The 12,869-nt window shown below is 54.4% G+C and overlaps 1 protein-coding gene across 2 annotated transcripts; it reads left to right on the top strand.

Moving 5' to 3' along the window:
• Window positions 1–1,053: 1,053 nt before the first annotated feature.
• On the top strand, window positions 1,054–12,640 carry RILP (Rab interacting lysosomal protein). 2 transcript variants are annotated; one of them, XM_083715230.1, is made up of 8 exons: window positions 1,054–1,359; window positions 2,031–2,154; window positions 5,184–5,305; window positions 5,540–5,731; window positions 5,991–6,142; window positions 7,660–7,782; window positions 8,805–8,894; window positions 10,282–12,640. In XM_083715230.1, the coding sequence occupies exons 1-8, from the start codon at window positions 1,087–1,089 to the stop codon at window positions 10,454–10,456; spliced, it is 1,251 nt and encodes a 416-aa protein (XP_083571356.1). In that variant the 5' UTR covers window positions 1,054–1,086; the 3' UTR covers window positions 10,457–12,640. The 2 variants fall into 2 exon arrangements, with proteins under 2 accessions (XP_083571356.1, XP_083571355.1); XM_083715229.1 differs by having other exon boundaries at window positions 5,534–5,731.
• The last annotated feature ends 229 nt before the right edge of the window (window positions 12,641–12,869 follow it).

Below are 12,869 nucleotides of genomic sequence, written 5' to 3'. Positions count from 1 at the left end.
CATTGGGGCTCTGGTAGGCAGAAGGTTCAATCTCCAACAGCAACTCCACTTAAAAGCCTGCTGACACAAAGACTCCTCTAGGGAGCTGCTGCCAGTCAGAGCATGTTGAACGGGGTTAGATGGTCGAAGAATGCTGCTGCCACACACAAACTTCTTGTAGGTCCACTGCTCAGGGCTGCCAATAAGCCACCTGCTGCCCGGACCCTCCCCTGGGCAATGAAACTGGCCGCAAGCCAAGACTTGAAGGCAGCCGCTGCCACAAGCTTCTGGAAGCTGCAATCAGGAATAATGTGGCTGTTGTGCTGAGTCCTGCTTGCAAGCTTCCCTTTGGCGAGTCTGGCAGCTGTGGGAAACAGGACACTGGGTGAGGGAGGTGGGCCTCATCCAGGCTTTTTGCCTTCTGAAACACTGGCCTCCTACCCTTAACTGCCGCCGGTTGGGCTAGGACAAGCTTGCCAGGAAATCCCCAGCAGTGAAGTGCAATGGTTAGAGCGTCAGGCGAGGGCCTGGGCGAAGGGCAATGGAAACCCCTGCTGAGCCGTCAAGTTCACGGGATAACCTTGAGCAGGTCGCCGCTTCTCTCAGCTTCCCTCGCTTGTCGTGAGGATAAAGGGGATCCCCCTTCAACTCCTCGGAGGGAAAGTTTGCGGACTGACGCAAGAACGATCAAGGCAGCCGTGGCATTTCTGCCGCCTGCGCCTCCCTTTCAAGAGGCACAAACGGACTGCGTTATTTTGGCACCACCAGAAAAATCCTCCCCGCGCTGCTTTTCCCTCGAAGGAAAAAGCAGCCCCCCTGGGTGCTCCTCCCTCCCTCGGCTCAGCAGGGAGTCCCGGGGGCCGAGCTGCGTCACTGCCGCCGTCACAGTAGCCCAAAGTCCGCTGGCAGGTCCCGGGCCAGCCAGGCCGCCTTGGCCCGCCGCTCTCTGCGCTCCCGAGCCGCCCCGGCGGAGAGGCGGGCAGGAGGCGGAGCGGCGCGGCGCCTCCCCGTTGGCCGCGGCTGCCCCGGAGAGGAGGCGAGGCGCGCGGCGGCGGCGGCTGGGAGTCTGGACTCCGGGGACGGCGCCCCGCGCGGCTCGCTGGCTCCATGGAGTCTCCGCCGGAGCGGAGGGCGCCTGTGTCGGCGGCCGCCGAGCCCGTGTACCGGTTGGCGGGGGCGCTGGGCTCGGAGCTGCAGCGGCTCTCGGGCCTCTTCGGTCCGGGCGCCGTGGCCGGGCTGGTGCCGCAGGTGGTGCGTCTGCTGGAGCTCCTCGAAGCGCTGGCTTGCCGCGGGCCGGAGCGGGACGAGGGGCCGGGCCGGGCCCGGCAGCTGCAGGAGGCCGGCGAGCCGTCGCCGGGCCCGACGCGGGACTTGGCGCAGGTGGGCGGCGAGGCCGAGCTCGGCGGTGGGAGGGTGGCTCTCTGCACGCGCTCAGAGGCCCGGCGGGCGCCGGACGCGCTCGAGGGCTGAATCCTGGCACTGTCCGAGTGGAAACGGGAGGGAGGGAGGGAGGGAGCGTAGCTGGGCGCCAAAGCGCCCCTTGGGGAGGCCGGGGGGGGGGGGCGCCGGCTGGGAATAGCAAACCTTCCCTAGACCCTACTGCGCTGGATGCCCCAGCCGGCAGACTCCGTCTAAAAAGGCACCTTTGGGTGTTCTTTGGGGGCCCCTGCTCCCTTCCCAGGTCGGTTCAGCAGCTGTGTGCTGGACTTTCCACGTGGGCCTCTCTGTGTGCGCCCAGTTTTAGATACTCAGGAGGCCAAGGCTGGTTTTTTGCCCCTGGGAAGAAGGGGGGGGGGCGATTGCTGGGTCCCAGCTGCCTCCTTGTCCTCTGCCTGAAGTGGCTCTGCCTGAGTCCAGTTGCCAAGAGGTTTCCTAATAGGACAACCTTTGCCAACCTGCCGGCTGGCAGTGCCTGATGGGAGGTGCAGTTCACAATGTCTGGAGGGCTGCCCTCAAACAGCCCCCAGGATGAGCTGCCCACAGAGCGCTTTGCCTCCATCTCTCCACACATGCTTTCTCTGGTCCAGCTTTCTCTCCCTCCTCTCCCTCAGGCTCTGGAGATGCGGCTGGCTGAGGCCCAGGAGAGAGCGTGCCTCCTGCAGAGCCATCTGGCCCAGGCTGAAGCAGAGAACCAGCGCCTCTTGGCCCAGCTGGCAGGCACCCAGTCCCAGGAAGGTGAGTTGCAAGGGAGGCGGGATTGGGGGGACGGACTGCACCAGCCACGCTCAGGTGCCTTAGGAGGCACTTGGGCTGACATGTGGGGTTGTTGTGCCTGGCCTGGGGGAATCTCCCAGGGTGGGGCAGAAACTCGCCTGCCTCGTGACTGGTGTAAATGTAACCCACGTGGCTGTGGGAGACGTGCTGCCAGCTGGTTAATGACTTGCTGTGTGCTGCCTGCCCGGGACCGCCCAAGACCTTGTCCTCTTTAAGGGCTTCCTCGTGTGCCCCTTGTTTCTCTTTTGCTTTCTCCTCCCTTGGCTTGCCAGGGCGTGGAGGAAACTGGAGCGAGGAGACAGGCTGGAGGGGCCTCCCCGAGCAAGAGCAAGCAACTATAGTGCAAATAACTGGGCAGGTCACATTCACAGGTTGCAGACGGTGGAGAGATCTGGTTTTTCCTCTCCTGCATTGCAGGAGGTTGGACTAGATGACCCCTGGGGTGCTTTCCACCCTTACGATTCTGTGATTCTAGGAATGCCACACTTTTCTGTGACAAAGGGAGGCATTTCTTCAGCATTCAGTTGCATTTCTTACATGACGATTTCCTCCCTCCCTCCCTTAATCTGGCCTGCTTTACTTAATGTGTGAAATGCAGTTGACTGAATGTTGTGGGCAGTCTGGCTGGCATCTGTCTGTCTTGAGACACAACGGAGGTTTGAGACCCGCTGGCTGCCCTCACCTGCTTTAGCCGGCCAGTTGTGGGCAGCAGTGTAGTGGAAAATTCAGAAGTGCAGGGTCCTGTCATTATAATCATAGTCATGCCCTCTTCTATGATTATACGACATTCTAAGATAATGCAATAATCTTATAATTTGCAACTCTGGACCTCTACATCTCTGGGTGTGGGTGGCTATTGGCTAGTGCCTGTGACGTTGCTAAGGAGGAACAGGACTTCTGACTCTTGTGCCTCACCACTCTTCTGAGTTTTTAAACTGTTGCTTTGGGTTTAGAACAAGGGAGGGGACTTTTAGGCCCAAGTGCCGAATGCAGCTGTCCAGGCCTTTGCCTCTGGCCCTCACCTGGCCTCATCCCCACTGTCCTCGAAGGAATGTCTCCTTGAGCTGTGACATCTCCCTTGTGTGACTGGTTGGAGAGGATATGTTGATGTCTTTGCCCTCTGTGTGGCTGGAATGCAGCCCTGTGCAAAGAAGTGGGAATTGCATCTGTGTTGCTCCTCCCACTTTTGCTCCTGGCTCCGCCTACCACTGGCCTGTGGACCCTGGAAGGTTGTCTGTGAAGGAATGTGGCCCCCAGGCTGAAAAAGCCTCCTTTAGACTCAGAGGCTGGGCGCTCTCTCCCCTCCGGGTAAATGAGCCTGGAAGTCCCTGCAGGGAACTTGAAGCCAAGGCCCAGATGAGTGGGTGGGTGCAGAGGAGAGGAACAGCAACAGAGCTGCCCCTCTTCACACAGTGGCGCTTCTGTCTTCTCCTTTGCAGCCTGCACTTTCTCCCTCCCTCCCTCCTTGCCTTGTTTTTGAAAAAGAGAAAACCCTTGACATTCAGCTGGTCCACTAAAGGCGTTGGCTTGGCTGCTGCTGGCCTGGGTGCTTTGAGCAGCAACTTGGGCTGAGTGTCAGCGCAGCAGGGAGGCTTGTGCACTTGTTCAACTGTTTACCGTCCACGGTCACCCCCAGTCCCCCAAGCAGTGCGGAGTTCAACAGGAGCAGCGTTTCCCCAGACCCAGCTTCCTCTGGAAGGAGGTCAACGGAGGCTTAGGGTGTTTTGTAACAGCTGGATGGATCTACAAACAGGGCAGGTTTTGTAGTGACGGAGGCACAGTTTCAACACTCGGGCCTGCGGCCAAATCCACTGCCCTGCATTGCATCTCTGGGGAGAGGTAGGCACACCCCACCCCACAATGTTCTTATCAAGCAACTCATTCCAGTTTTGTCCCTGCCCCCCCCCCCCCCACAAGACCGAGGAGAAGGGAGATTCAGGGAACATTCAGGACAGGATGAAAGGACAGTGCATTTACACTGTGGAACTCCTTCCCACAGGAGACAGTGAGGACCAACCACCAACCTGAATGGTTTGAAAGAGGATTAGAAAAATCCATGGAGGAGGAGGAGGAAAGGGCTAATGACAGCTACTAACCACTCTGCAGTCAGAGAGTTGCTGGAAGCCACAGAAAAGGGCTCTTGTGCTCCAATCCTGATTGCAGGTTTCCCATTGGAAGCACCTGGTCAGCCACTGTGAAGCTGGACTTTTATGGCCCCCTTTGGCCGGATGCAGGAGGATTTTCTGATGTCCTTATCAAGCCCAAAGAGAGGCCGAGCCAAGTCCTTCCAGTTTTGTCCCCATTCTCCTTGTGGAGTCCTTCCGGACACTGAAACTGAGGATGGAGGAAAGGGAGCTGACAGGCAAGACCAGGCCCTGGGCTGGTTGTTCAGTAGCTGGGTGGGGGATGGATGGACGGGCCAGCTGAGGTTGGTGGAGCTGCCTCCCTTGATGGCCTGACTTGGTCTAAAGCAGCTTCCTAGGATGACGGCAGGGACACCTGAAAGCCTCTCTTCCCTCATAAGAACCTCCCTGGGTTCTGAGATCTTTGGGGGAGGCCCTTGTCTCAGTCCCACCACCTTCACAGGGGTGCTTGGTGGGGACGGGGGAGGGGACCTTCTGGGTGTTGGGTGCTCTTGGAGGTCTAGCTATCTGAGCGCAGGGAGAACTTGCATCGGCCAAAATTCTCCCTGATATTAATTTTACAAAAGGCCTGATTGATTTTAACGGATATCCTTTATGTGATTTTAGCTTTTTGGATTTTATCTGTGTAGTTGTTTCCATTTGTGGAAGCCGCCTTGAGTCTGGGGAAGAGGTGGGACACACATGAATAATCATAATAATAATAATGATAATACCATGGGCAAATGCCAGGTCAGGAAGAGTGTCTGGGGCTAGTGAAGGCAACCAAGGACCCTGCCAGAGCTGGGGGTGGTGGGTGCTGTGACTGTCCGCCCAGGGGCGCCACTCAGCTCTCTCGTCCTTGTCCAGAGAGCACCCAGCGCAGAGAGAAGGAGGTGATGCTGCGCCTCAAGGAGGTGGTGGACAAGCAGCGGGACGAGATCCGTGCCCAGGCCCACGAGATCCTCTGCAAGGCCCGGGACACCGAGGCGGTAAGGGGGCGTGAGGGTGGGCAGGCACAGGGGCTGGCCTGGAGGGGACCGGCAGGCGCTCAGCACCATTCCTGCGGCACGTGAGAGCAGCGCTGTGTCCTGTGTATGAGGGCCCCTTTCCCCCTCCCCAGTGTGGGGCTGGCACTATGGGCCATAGCACCCTAGAGTTGGAAGGTACCCTGAGGTCATCCAGCCCAACCCCCGGCAACACAGTGCCTGTGTCCTCAGCTGCAGGAGCAGCTGAACCGCTTCATGACGGTCAACGAGGAGATTCGCCGCAAGCTGGCCATCGTCCAGGCCCAGCTGCAGAGCGCCCTGCAGAGGAAGGAGGAGCTGGAGAGCGCCCTGCTGGAGGCCCGCCAGGAAGTGGAGAGGCTGAGCAAGGCTGCGGGGGCAGCAAAAGAGGCCTTGAGGACTAGCGCCACGGTGAGAGGATGTAACCCAGAACTATGTATCGACTTGTAAAAAAACTGGCATATCGCGGTTTACAGTAATAGCCTTGCATTGTGCCAGTCTGTGGCAACCTGGTGCTCTCCATCAGCCCAGATGTCCAAATATCTGGGTGGCACTAAGTTGGTGATGGCTGCCCTACCCCCCTCGATGGGCTCCAGAGAGGGTGGTCTGCGGGAGGCGGGAGGCCGGGCTTGTGGGATGGGGGTCCTGACCTCTCCCCACCTTCTCGTAGGACCAGGAGTTGGGGCCTGACCAGGAGCTTCCTGGCAGCGGCCAGGGCAGGCAGTCCTACTCGAAGGAAGAGCTGCAGCAGATCCTGCAGGAGCGCAACGAGCTCAAGACCAGCCTGTTCCTGGTGCAAGAGGAGCTAGCCTATTACCAGCGGTCAGTTTATTCCTGCCTTTGCAGGGGGTTGGACTGGATGACCCCTTGGGTCCCTCCCAACTCTCCATTTCTATGATCCTATGTTGGGAGGGGGAAGCCAGGCGGTTCTACTGGCCAGTTGCTCTTAGAGGACCGAATGCCTAAGCAGAGGGATGTGCAGTTTTATCCAAGAGTTGGGTTCCTGTAAGTTAAGAAGTAAGGGACGCGGGTGGCACTGTGGGTTAAACCACAGAGCCTAGGACTTGCCGATCAGAAGGTCGGTGGTTTGAATCCCCATGACGGGGTGAGCTCCCATTGCTCAGTCCCTGCTCCTGCCCACCTAGCAGTTTGAAAGCACAGCAAAGTGCAAGTAGATAAATAGGTACCACTCCGGTGGGAAGGTAAACGGTGTTTCCATGCGCTGTTCTGGTTCACCAGAAGCGGCTTAGTCATGCTGGCCACATGACCCGGAAGCTGTACACTGGCTCCCTCGGCCAATAAAGCGAGATGAGCGCCGCAACCCCAGAGTCGGCCACGACTGGACCTAATGGTCAGGGGTCCCTTTAGTTAAGAAGTGGGGAACCTGTGGCCGTCCAGGTCTTGTGCAACCACCACTTCCTCCCGAGTTAAGTGGCTTCAAAGATGTAAGGATGGCCACTGACTTGGGTGCCTTTAAAAGAGGAGGAGCAGGAGAGGGCTGTCGAAGGCTTCTAAACACCAGGGCTCTGTTCTCCCTCCAGGGGCAGAGGCAGTAAATGTCTCTGGGGTGCCAGTGGCTGGGAACCCAAAGTGGGGAGAGTGTTGTTGCCCTCGGGTCCTGCTGGCTGCTGGGCTCCCCATGGGGGCATCTGGTTGGCCACTGTGAGGAGAGGAGGCTGGGCTAGATGGACTCTCTTTGGCCTGATCCAGCTGCCAGGCTCTTCTTGACTCCCACCAACCCTGACTGCTGGCTGTGGGAGCTCAGGATCATCTGGAACAGCTGTTCTCAACCTGTGGGTCCTCAGATGTTGTTGGACTACAACTCCCATCATCCCCCAGCTCTGCCGTTGCTAGCTAGGGGTATGGGAGTTGTAGTTCAACAACATCTGGGGACCCACAGGTTGAGAGAGGCTGATCTGAAAGGTCACAGGTGTTTGGAACGTTGTTAGATGCAGTAAAAATGACTCAAAACAACTTACAAATTCAACAGAAATGTTAAATCAATACAATCAATAATGCCAGTCATTGCAGATAGTACCCGTGGATGGCCTGAGACTCTGTGAACTTGTCTAATCCCCTTTGAAAGTCATCTAGGTTGGTGGCCATCACTGCCTCCTGCAGAAGGGAGTTCCACAGTTTCACAATGAGCCATGCAAAGCAGTCCTTCCTTTTCCCTGTCCCGAATCCTCCCTCTTCCGACGTCTGTGCTCCCGAGCCCTGGAGATTCCTGGGTGGGAGGGAGGCACAGGCCCTTCTGTCTCCCTTTGGTGGGAAGAGTCCATTTCCTTCCTTCCAAGGCTCTCCTGAGACTCTCCTGCCTCTCTTCCCCCCCCCTGCAGGGAGTTGCTGAATGATGAGCGGATTCCCAGCCTCCTCCTGGATGCCGTGAAATCCACCATCAAGAAGCAGCGCAGGAAGATCCGGGCCAAGATGCTGGGCACAGCAGAGGAGCCCCTGAGCAGGTGAGTCTCCTGCTGCCTCCGCCTGAGGAATACCTGCAGGGCTGGTGTGTGTCTGGCCCACCTGGGACTCTGGCAGGAAGAGCCGGTGGCTGAGGGAGCTCCTGGCGCTGGGTCGCTGTGGATGCACTGGGACAGGCCTGGCTGGGACTGACTCTCAGGGACTGAGAATGTCTTGCTGAGCAGGGCAGTCTATCCTACACTTCCTTACAGATGGCTCACCTGTGGTCCTCCGGTTTTTGTTGAACTCCAACTCCCAGCAGCTCAATGGTCAGGGATGATGGGATTTGTAGTCCAGCATCAACCAGAGTAACACAAGCCCCCAGCCTCTGTGGTAATAATAATAATAATGATGATGATGATGATGATAATGATGATAATAATAATAATAATAATAATTTATTTATATCCCACCCTCCCCAGCCAAGACCGAGCTCAGGGAGTCTCACACAAAATATAAAAACAATTGATTGAAATACAGCTTAAAAAACAAGGTTAAAATACAACTTTAAAACATTAAAATGCAGCCTCATTTCAGTGGAAACTCAATCAAAAACTTTTTTGGGGATGAAAATGTCAAGTCTTCATGAAGGCTAACTATCCAGACTGGTCCTACATGGGCCAGAAAAAAGCCAGGGAAGTCCCCAAATAGGAGTTCCAACACAGAAGGAGAAAGGAAAAAATAAAGAGGGGAAGGGAATCAACTTGGTACACATTATTATTGTCGTCAATTAAATTTATATCCCACCCTTCTTTAAAAAACAACCCCGTTGCCCTGGCTGAAAGCAGGAGGCGCCAGGGTCACTCTGTGCGCGCTGGAGGTCCTTCTGCTGGTTTCACTGAAATGCAGAGTTGGGAGGGGACCCAAGGGGTCATCTAGCCCAACCCCCTGCAGTGCAGGAATCGGTTGTGCTTGGGCGACAGAGCGCTTCTTCAACCTGCTTTGGCTGTGCAAACCTCCAGTTCCAGTTTGTCCTCGGATCCCCCTGGCAAAAGACGTGACGGCCTGACCTTTCTCTTCCCAGCGATGAAGAGGAGGAGGGCGTGTGGCTGGCGTCCCCCACGGGCTCGGACTGCGTGGACGGCCGCCTCCCTGAGTCCAAGATCCGGAGCTTGTAAGTGGAGCCCCCTTGGCAGAGGGGTGGCTGCTTTGGCTGGAGTGAGAGGTAGGGGCACCCGTCTCCGGAAGAGCAGCAGGACAGCTTGCAGAGAGAGAGCCAACTGGCCCCAGCCAGTCCAAGCCTGCAGAGCCGCTGGGCGGCAGATGGCGATCTTAAATTCAGAATTAAACAGGTTTAAGTTGAAGGCAGCCTTCAGTTTAATCAGCCTGAGTGGAGCAGGATCACAGCGGCTGGAGAAGAGGCAGGAGCCTGCAAAGGATGGTTTTGCATTTACAGACCTTTCAAGCCTGGTGCTTTCCAGATGTTTTGGACCCCCAGCTGTGGGGCTATGCTGCCTGGTAGACGCAGCCCAAAACATCTGGAGGGAATCTGGTTAGGGAAAGCTGTTCTGAGTTCTCAGGGATGGCTTAATCATGGTACAACCTTAGAAGTTTTATACCTGCTTTTTAAAAAAACAACCAAAGATTATTTTTATATCCCACATTTATCCTCCTATATATGCTCCCGGGAGCACAATGAGGAATGGATGGTTCTCCGCTCCCCTTTGATTCCCACAGTAACCCTGGAGGGTGAGGCTCTCAGTGGCTGCTGGTCCTAATGCACAAGCAGTCAGTGCCTCTGAATACCGGTGACTGGGAATTGCAAGCTGGGAGAATAGCTGCTGCCTTCAGGTCCTGCTTGTGAGCAGAGGAGGCCGGACTAGATGGGTGCCCTCTGGCCTCACCCGGCTGCTGTGGGGCTCCTGGGATGGTTCTTAGGGGGTGAGAGGCGTCTTCTTTCCCATATGACCTCAGCTGGGGGAATGGGCTGGACACCCGGCATTTCTGCCTCCAAACTCTCACCCAACCAATCAGTCTATTATTTATATCATGTTTCTTTTTCTGCATGAGAACTTGGAGTGGTTTCACAGCATCAAAATAGAAATTAACATGTACACAAAAAAGAAACACAAAAAACACAAAATTTCAGCCAGCAATCGCAAACTCTAATAATCAGTTACAGATAGGTAGCCGTGTTGGTCTGCCATAGTCAAAACAAAAAAAATTCCTTCCAGTAGCACCTTAAAGACCAACTAAGTTAGTTCTTGGTATGAGCTTTCGTGTGCATGCACACTTCTTCAGATACACAGTGTATCTGAAGTGTATATTTCGTGTATGCACACGAAAGCTCATACCAAGAACTAACTTAGTTGGTCTTTAAGGTGCTACTGGAAGGAATTTTTTTTGTTCTAATAATCCAGTAAATGGTAGCAGTGAATTCAATCGGAGATGCAAAAACTCCACTCAAAAGCGAATGTTCTGGTTCTTCTGTGGGGCATTTCTCGACCTCTGCCAAACTCCACTTTTCTCTTTCTCATTCTTCTCTCTCTCTCTGCCTGCAGTTTTGGCCTCTGGTACCGAGGGAGGAGCAAAAGCAGTTCGCCAGAAGACTGCCCTGGAGCCTGGGAGATAGTTGACCCTCAAGATGTGGGTCCTGAGGAGGAGGAGGAGGAGCAGGGAGGGAGGGAGGCCTCCTGCAGCTTCAGCCCCCCAAGCAGACCCTCGCCCTTCCCTTGAGCCAGATGCTGCTGGCTGAACCCACAACAGCGCCCTGTCCGGGCTGACCCCACAAAGACGGCAGGCTCACAGAGGTCGCTGCCTGGCTTGCGGGAACAGCTCCAGCCTGGGAGAGGGAGGGAGGGAGGCAGCCTTGCAGAAGGCTCCTCTCGTGGGACTCTGCAGAGTCCTGCTTGAACCCAGGCCTGCAGCACAGCCGCTCGGAGGTGTCTCTGGCAGTCGTCTGCTGGTGCTGAGGGGAGAGGCGCAGAGGTTTTTATTCCTGCATAGCGTGCTCTGCTTGGCAGGGGAAGCAAGCTCCCCGTTTTGAGATGTGTGTGGACTGATATAGCTGACTTGTAGAGCTGGGGGAATGTGAACCTGCTTTTCCCGTCAGCTTTGCTGGGCGGCTGATTTTGCCTGGGCTCCTTCAAGGACTTTTCAGTGTGTCTTCCCCGTTGCCCCCCCCCCACTGATGTATGAACGGCAGGCGGAAGCGCTGCTTTGAACACACTTGAACCTGGAATCTCATGTAGGAAAGTGCCCTTAGAACCATGCCTCAAAATCTTCCTGACTCCGTGAAGCACAGTTTGAAACCTAAAGCACTTCCCTCCGTATAATTTGCACGCGTTTGGGGGATGTGATTTGTTTTTGCGAGAGATGTGTTTATATTGCACAAGAAGATCCCCAAGGTAGTTAACAAACATTGCAATTAAAATGTCAACCTTTGAAAGCGAATAAAGCAGGAGCCAGTAAAAGACGGAGACATGCAGCGGGGGGAGTGGGGCCGCATCGTCTCGTTAAGGGTCAGGAGAATCCCATGGTGTCGTTCCAGCACTGAGAAACTATTAAATTTGTGCCAGCCCCAACAGGGGGGGATTTATTATTGGCCAACTGGGGTGCCACCTGCACCCCCAGAAAAAAGGGCCTGCTCTCCATTTGCCACCCAAAGCCTGCCCTCTGACCCAAATCTGAATGTAGGGACAGAGGTACAAAGGGTGATAACCTGAAGGTGGGCCAGAAGTCCATGCAGATATTTTTACAAGGGGTGACCTGGGTTCTCGATTAGTCAAGAAACTGGTCTATGCATTAGGAATGGGCCCTCCCTCCAGGTGCAGTGGGGGCCCCTCAGAGGTTTGGGGTGGTGGTGGCTGCCAGGGGTAGCGTCCCCTGAGCTGTGGGGCTCCCTCCCAGCAGAGGTGCGCTTGGCACCTTCACCGGACGGGGCTGCAGGTGCATTTCTCCACCCTTGGATTCGTTGGACATTTTGGAAATGTATATTTTTAGGACCCACCTTATTTCTGTGATGAAAAGTTGTTTTAAACTGTATTTTTACATATATAAATATATTGTGTTTTAATTGTTGCAGCCTGCCTTGGGACCTTAGGATGATGGGCGGGTTAATTAATTAATTAATTAATTAATTAATTAATTATATCATATAGGAAGCTGCCTTAGACTACATCAGACCATTGGTGAAATGCAGAAGATGAGTGAAGGGCTGGTGGGGGCATTACAGAAAGTGTGTGTGTTTTTTGGGGGCTCCTCACTCTGTCACCAGGATTCCCTCCAAATTTAGGGCCCCTCCAAATGACTTATTGATGAGAGTGTCCTTTCTGATTTCCTTGCCCCAAACTTATATGGAGAACGCATTCTGCCTACTCTTTATTTAACCATTAGAATCATTTTATTGTAGAGTTGGAAGGGACCCAAAGGCCCCTCAATTCCAGCTCCCTGCAGTGCAGGAATTGCAGCTGAATTCTGATTAATTAATTCTGATTTGTTTGTGGGGCGGTGATTCAACAGTGAGCCTCCCTCCTGATCTGCGTGGCGGGTATCGTCTGTTAATCATTTGTTCAGCCCACATCATGATTCTCTATTGATTTCCTAATTGCAAGAAGTCAATTTAAACAACAGCAAAAATGTCAGCTGCAGCAGAGTGCTTTCATACCTGGTAATTGTGCAAGCCTGCCTTTGTGCTTTAATCTGCCTCACAAAATACTGACCGTCTGGAGGGAAACCCTCATTGCAAGGGAGTGTGTGCGTGGCTGCAATGCCTTCTCTCGACCAATATAATGTTACCTATCAATGGTGGAACAACACACCTTAGCCAAAGCAGGGTAAGGTTGCCGAGTGATTATGAAACCAGCTGTGAAATGCATGTGTTTTTGGCTTTGTGCATACAATAAAACCAATTTAGTTTGACAGCTGCTGCTAGTTGAATCAATGAGCGTGGAGCAGAGCAGAGCAGCATTCATGGATTGCTATAGCTGGCCGTTTGCCCTTTTTCTAAGAAAGGCTGGGATTTGAGAGCAGCTTCAGCCATTCATAGAATAAGCACATCACACCATTCTCTCTTTTTTTAAAAAGATTTTTATTAAAGTTTCAAAAATTATATAAAAAACAAAACAAAACAATAATACAGACAGACAAA

The sequence above is a fragment of the Podarcis gaigeae genome (genome assembly GCF_964106915.1).
Source record: "Podarcis gaigeae genome assembly, chromosome: 15".
Lineage (NCBI taxonomy): Eukaryota > Metazoa > Chordata > Lepidosauria > Squamata > Lacertidae > Podarcis > Podarcis gaigeae.
The sequence above is the reverse complement of the archived record's forward strand: the minus strand, read 5'-3'. Positions and strand labels throughout refer to the sequence as shown.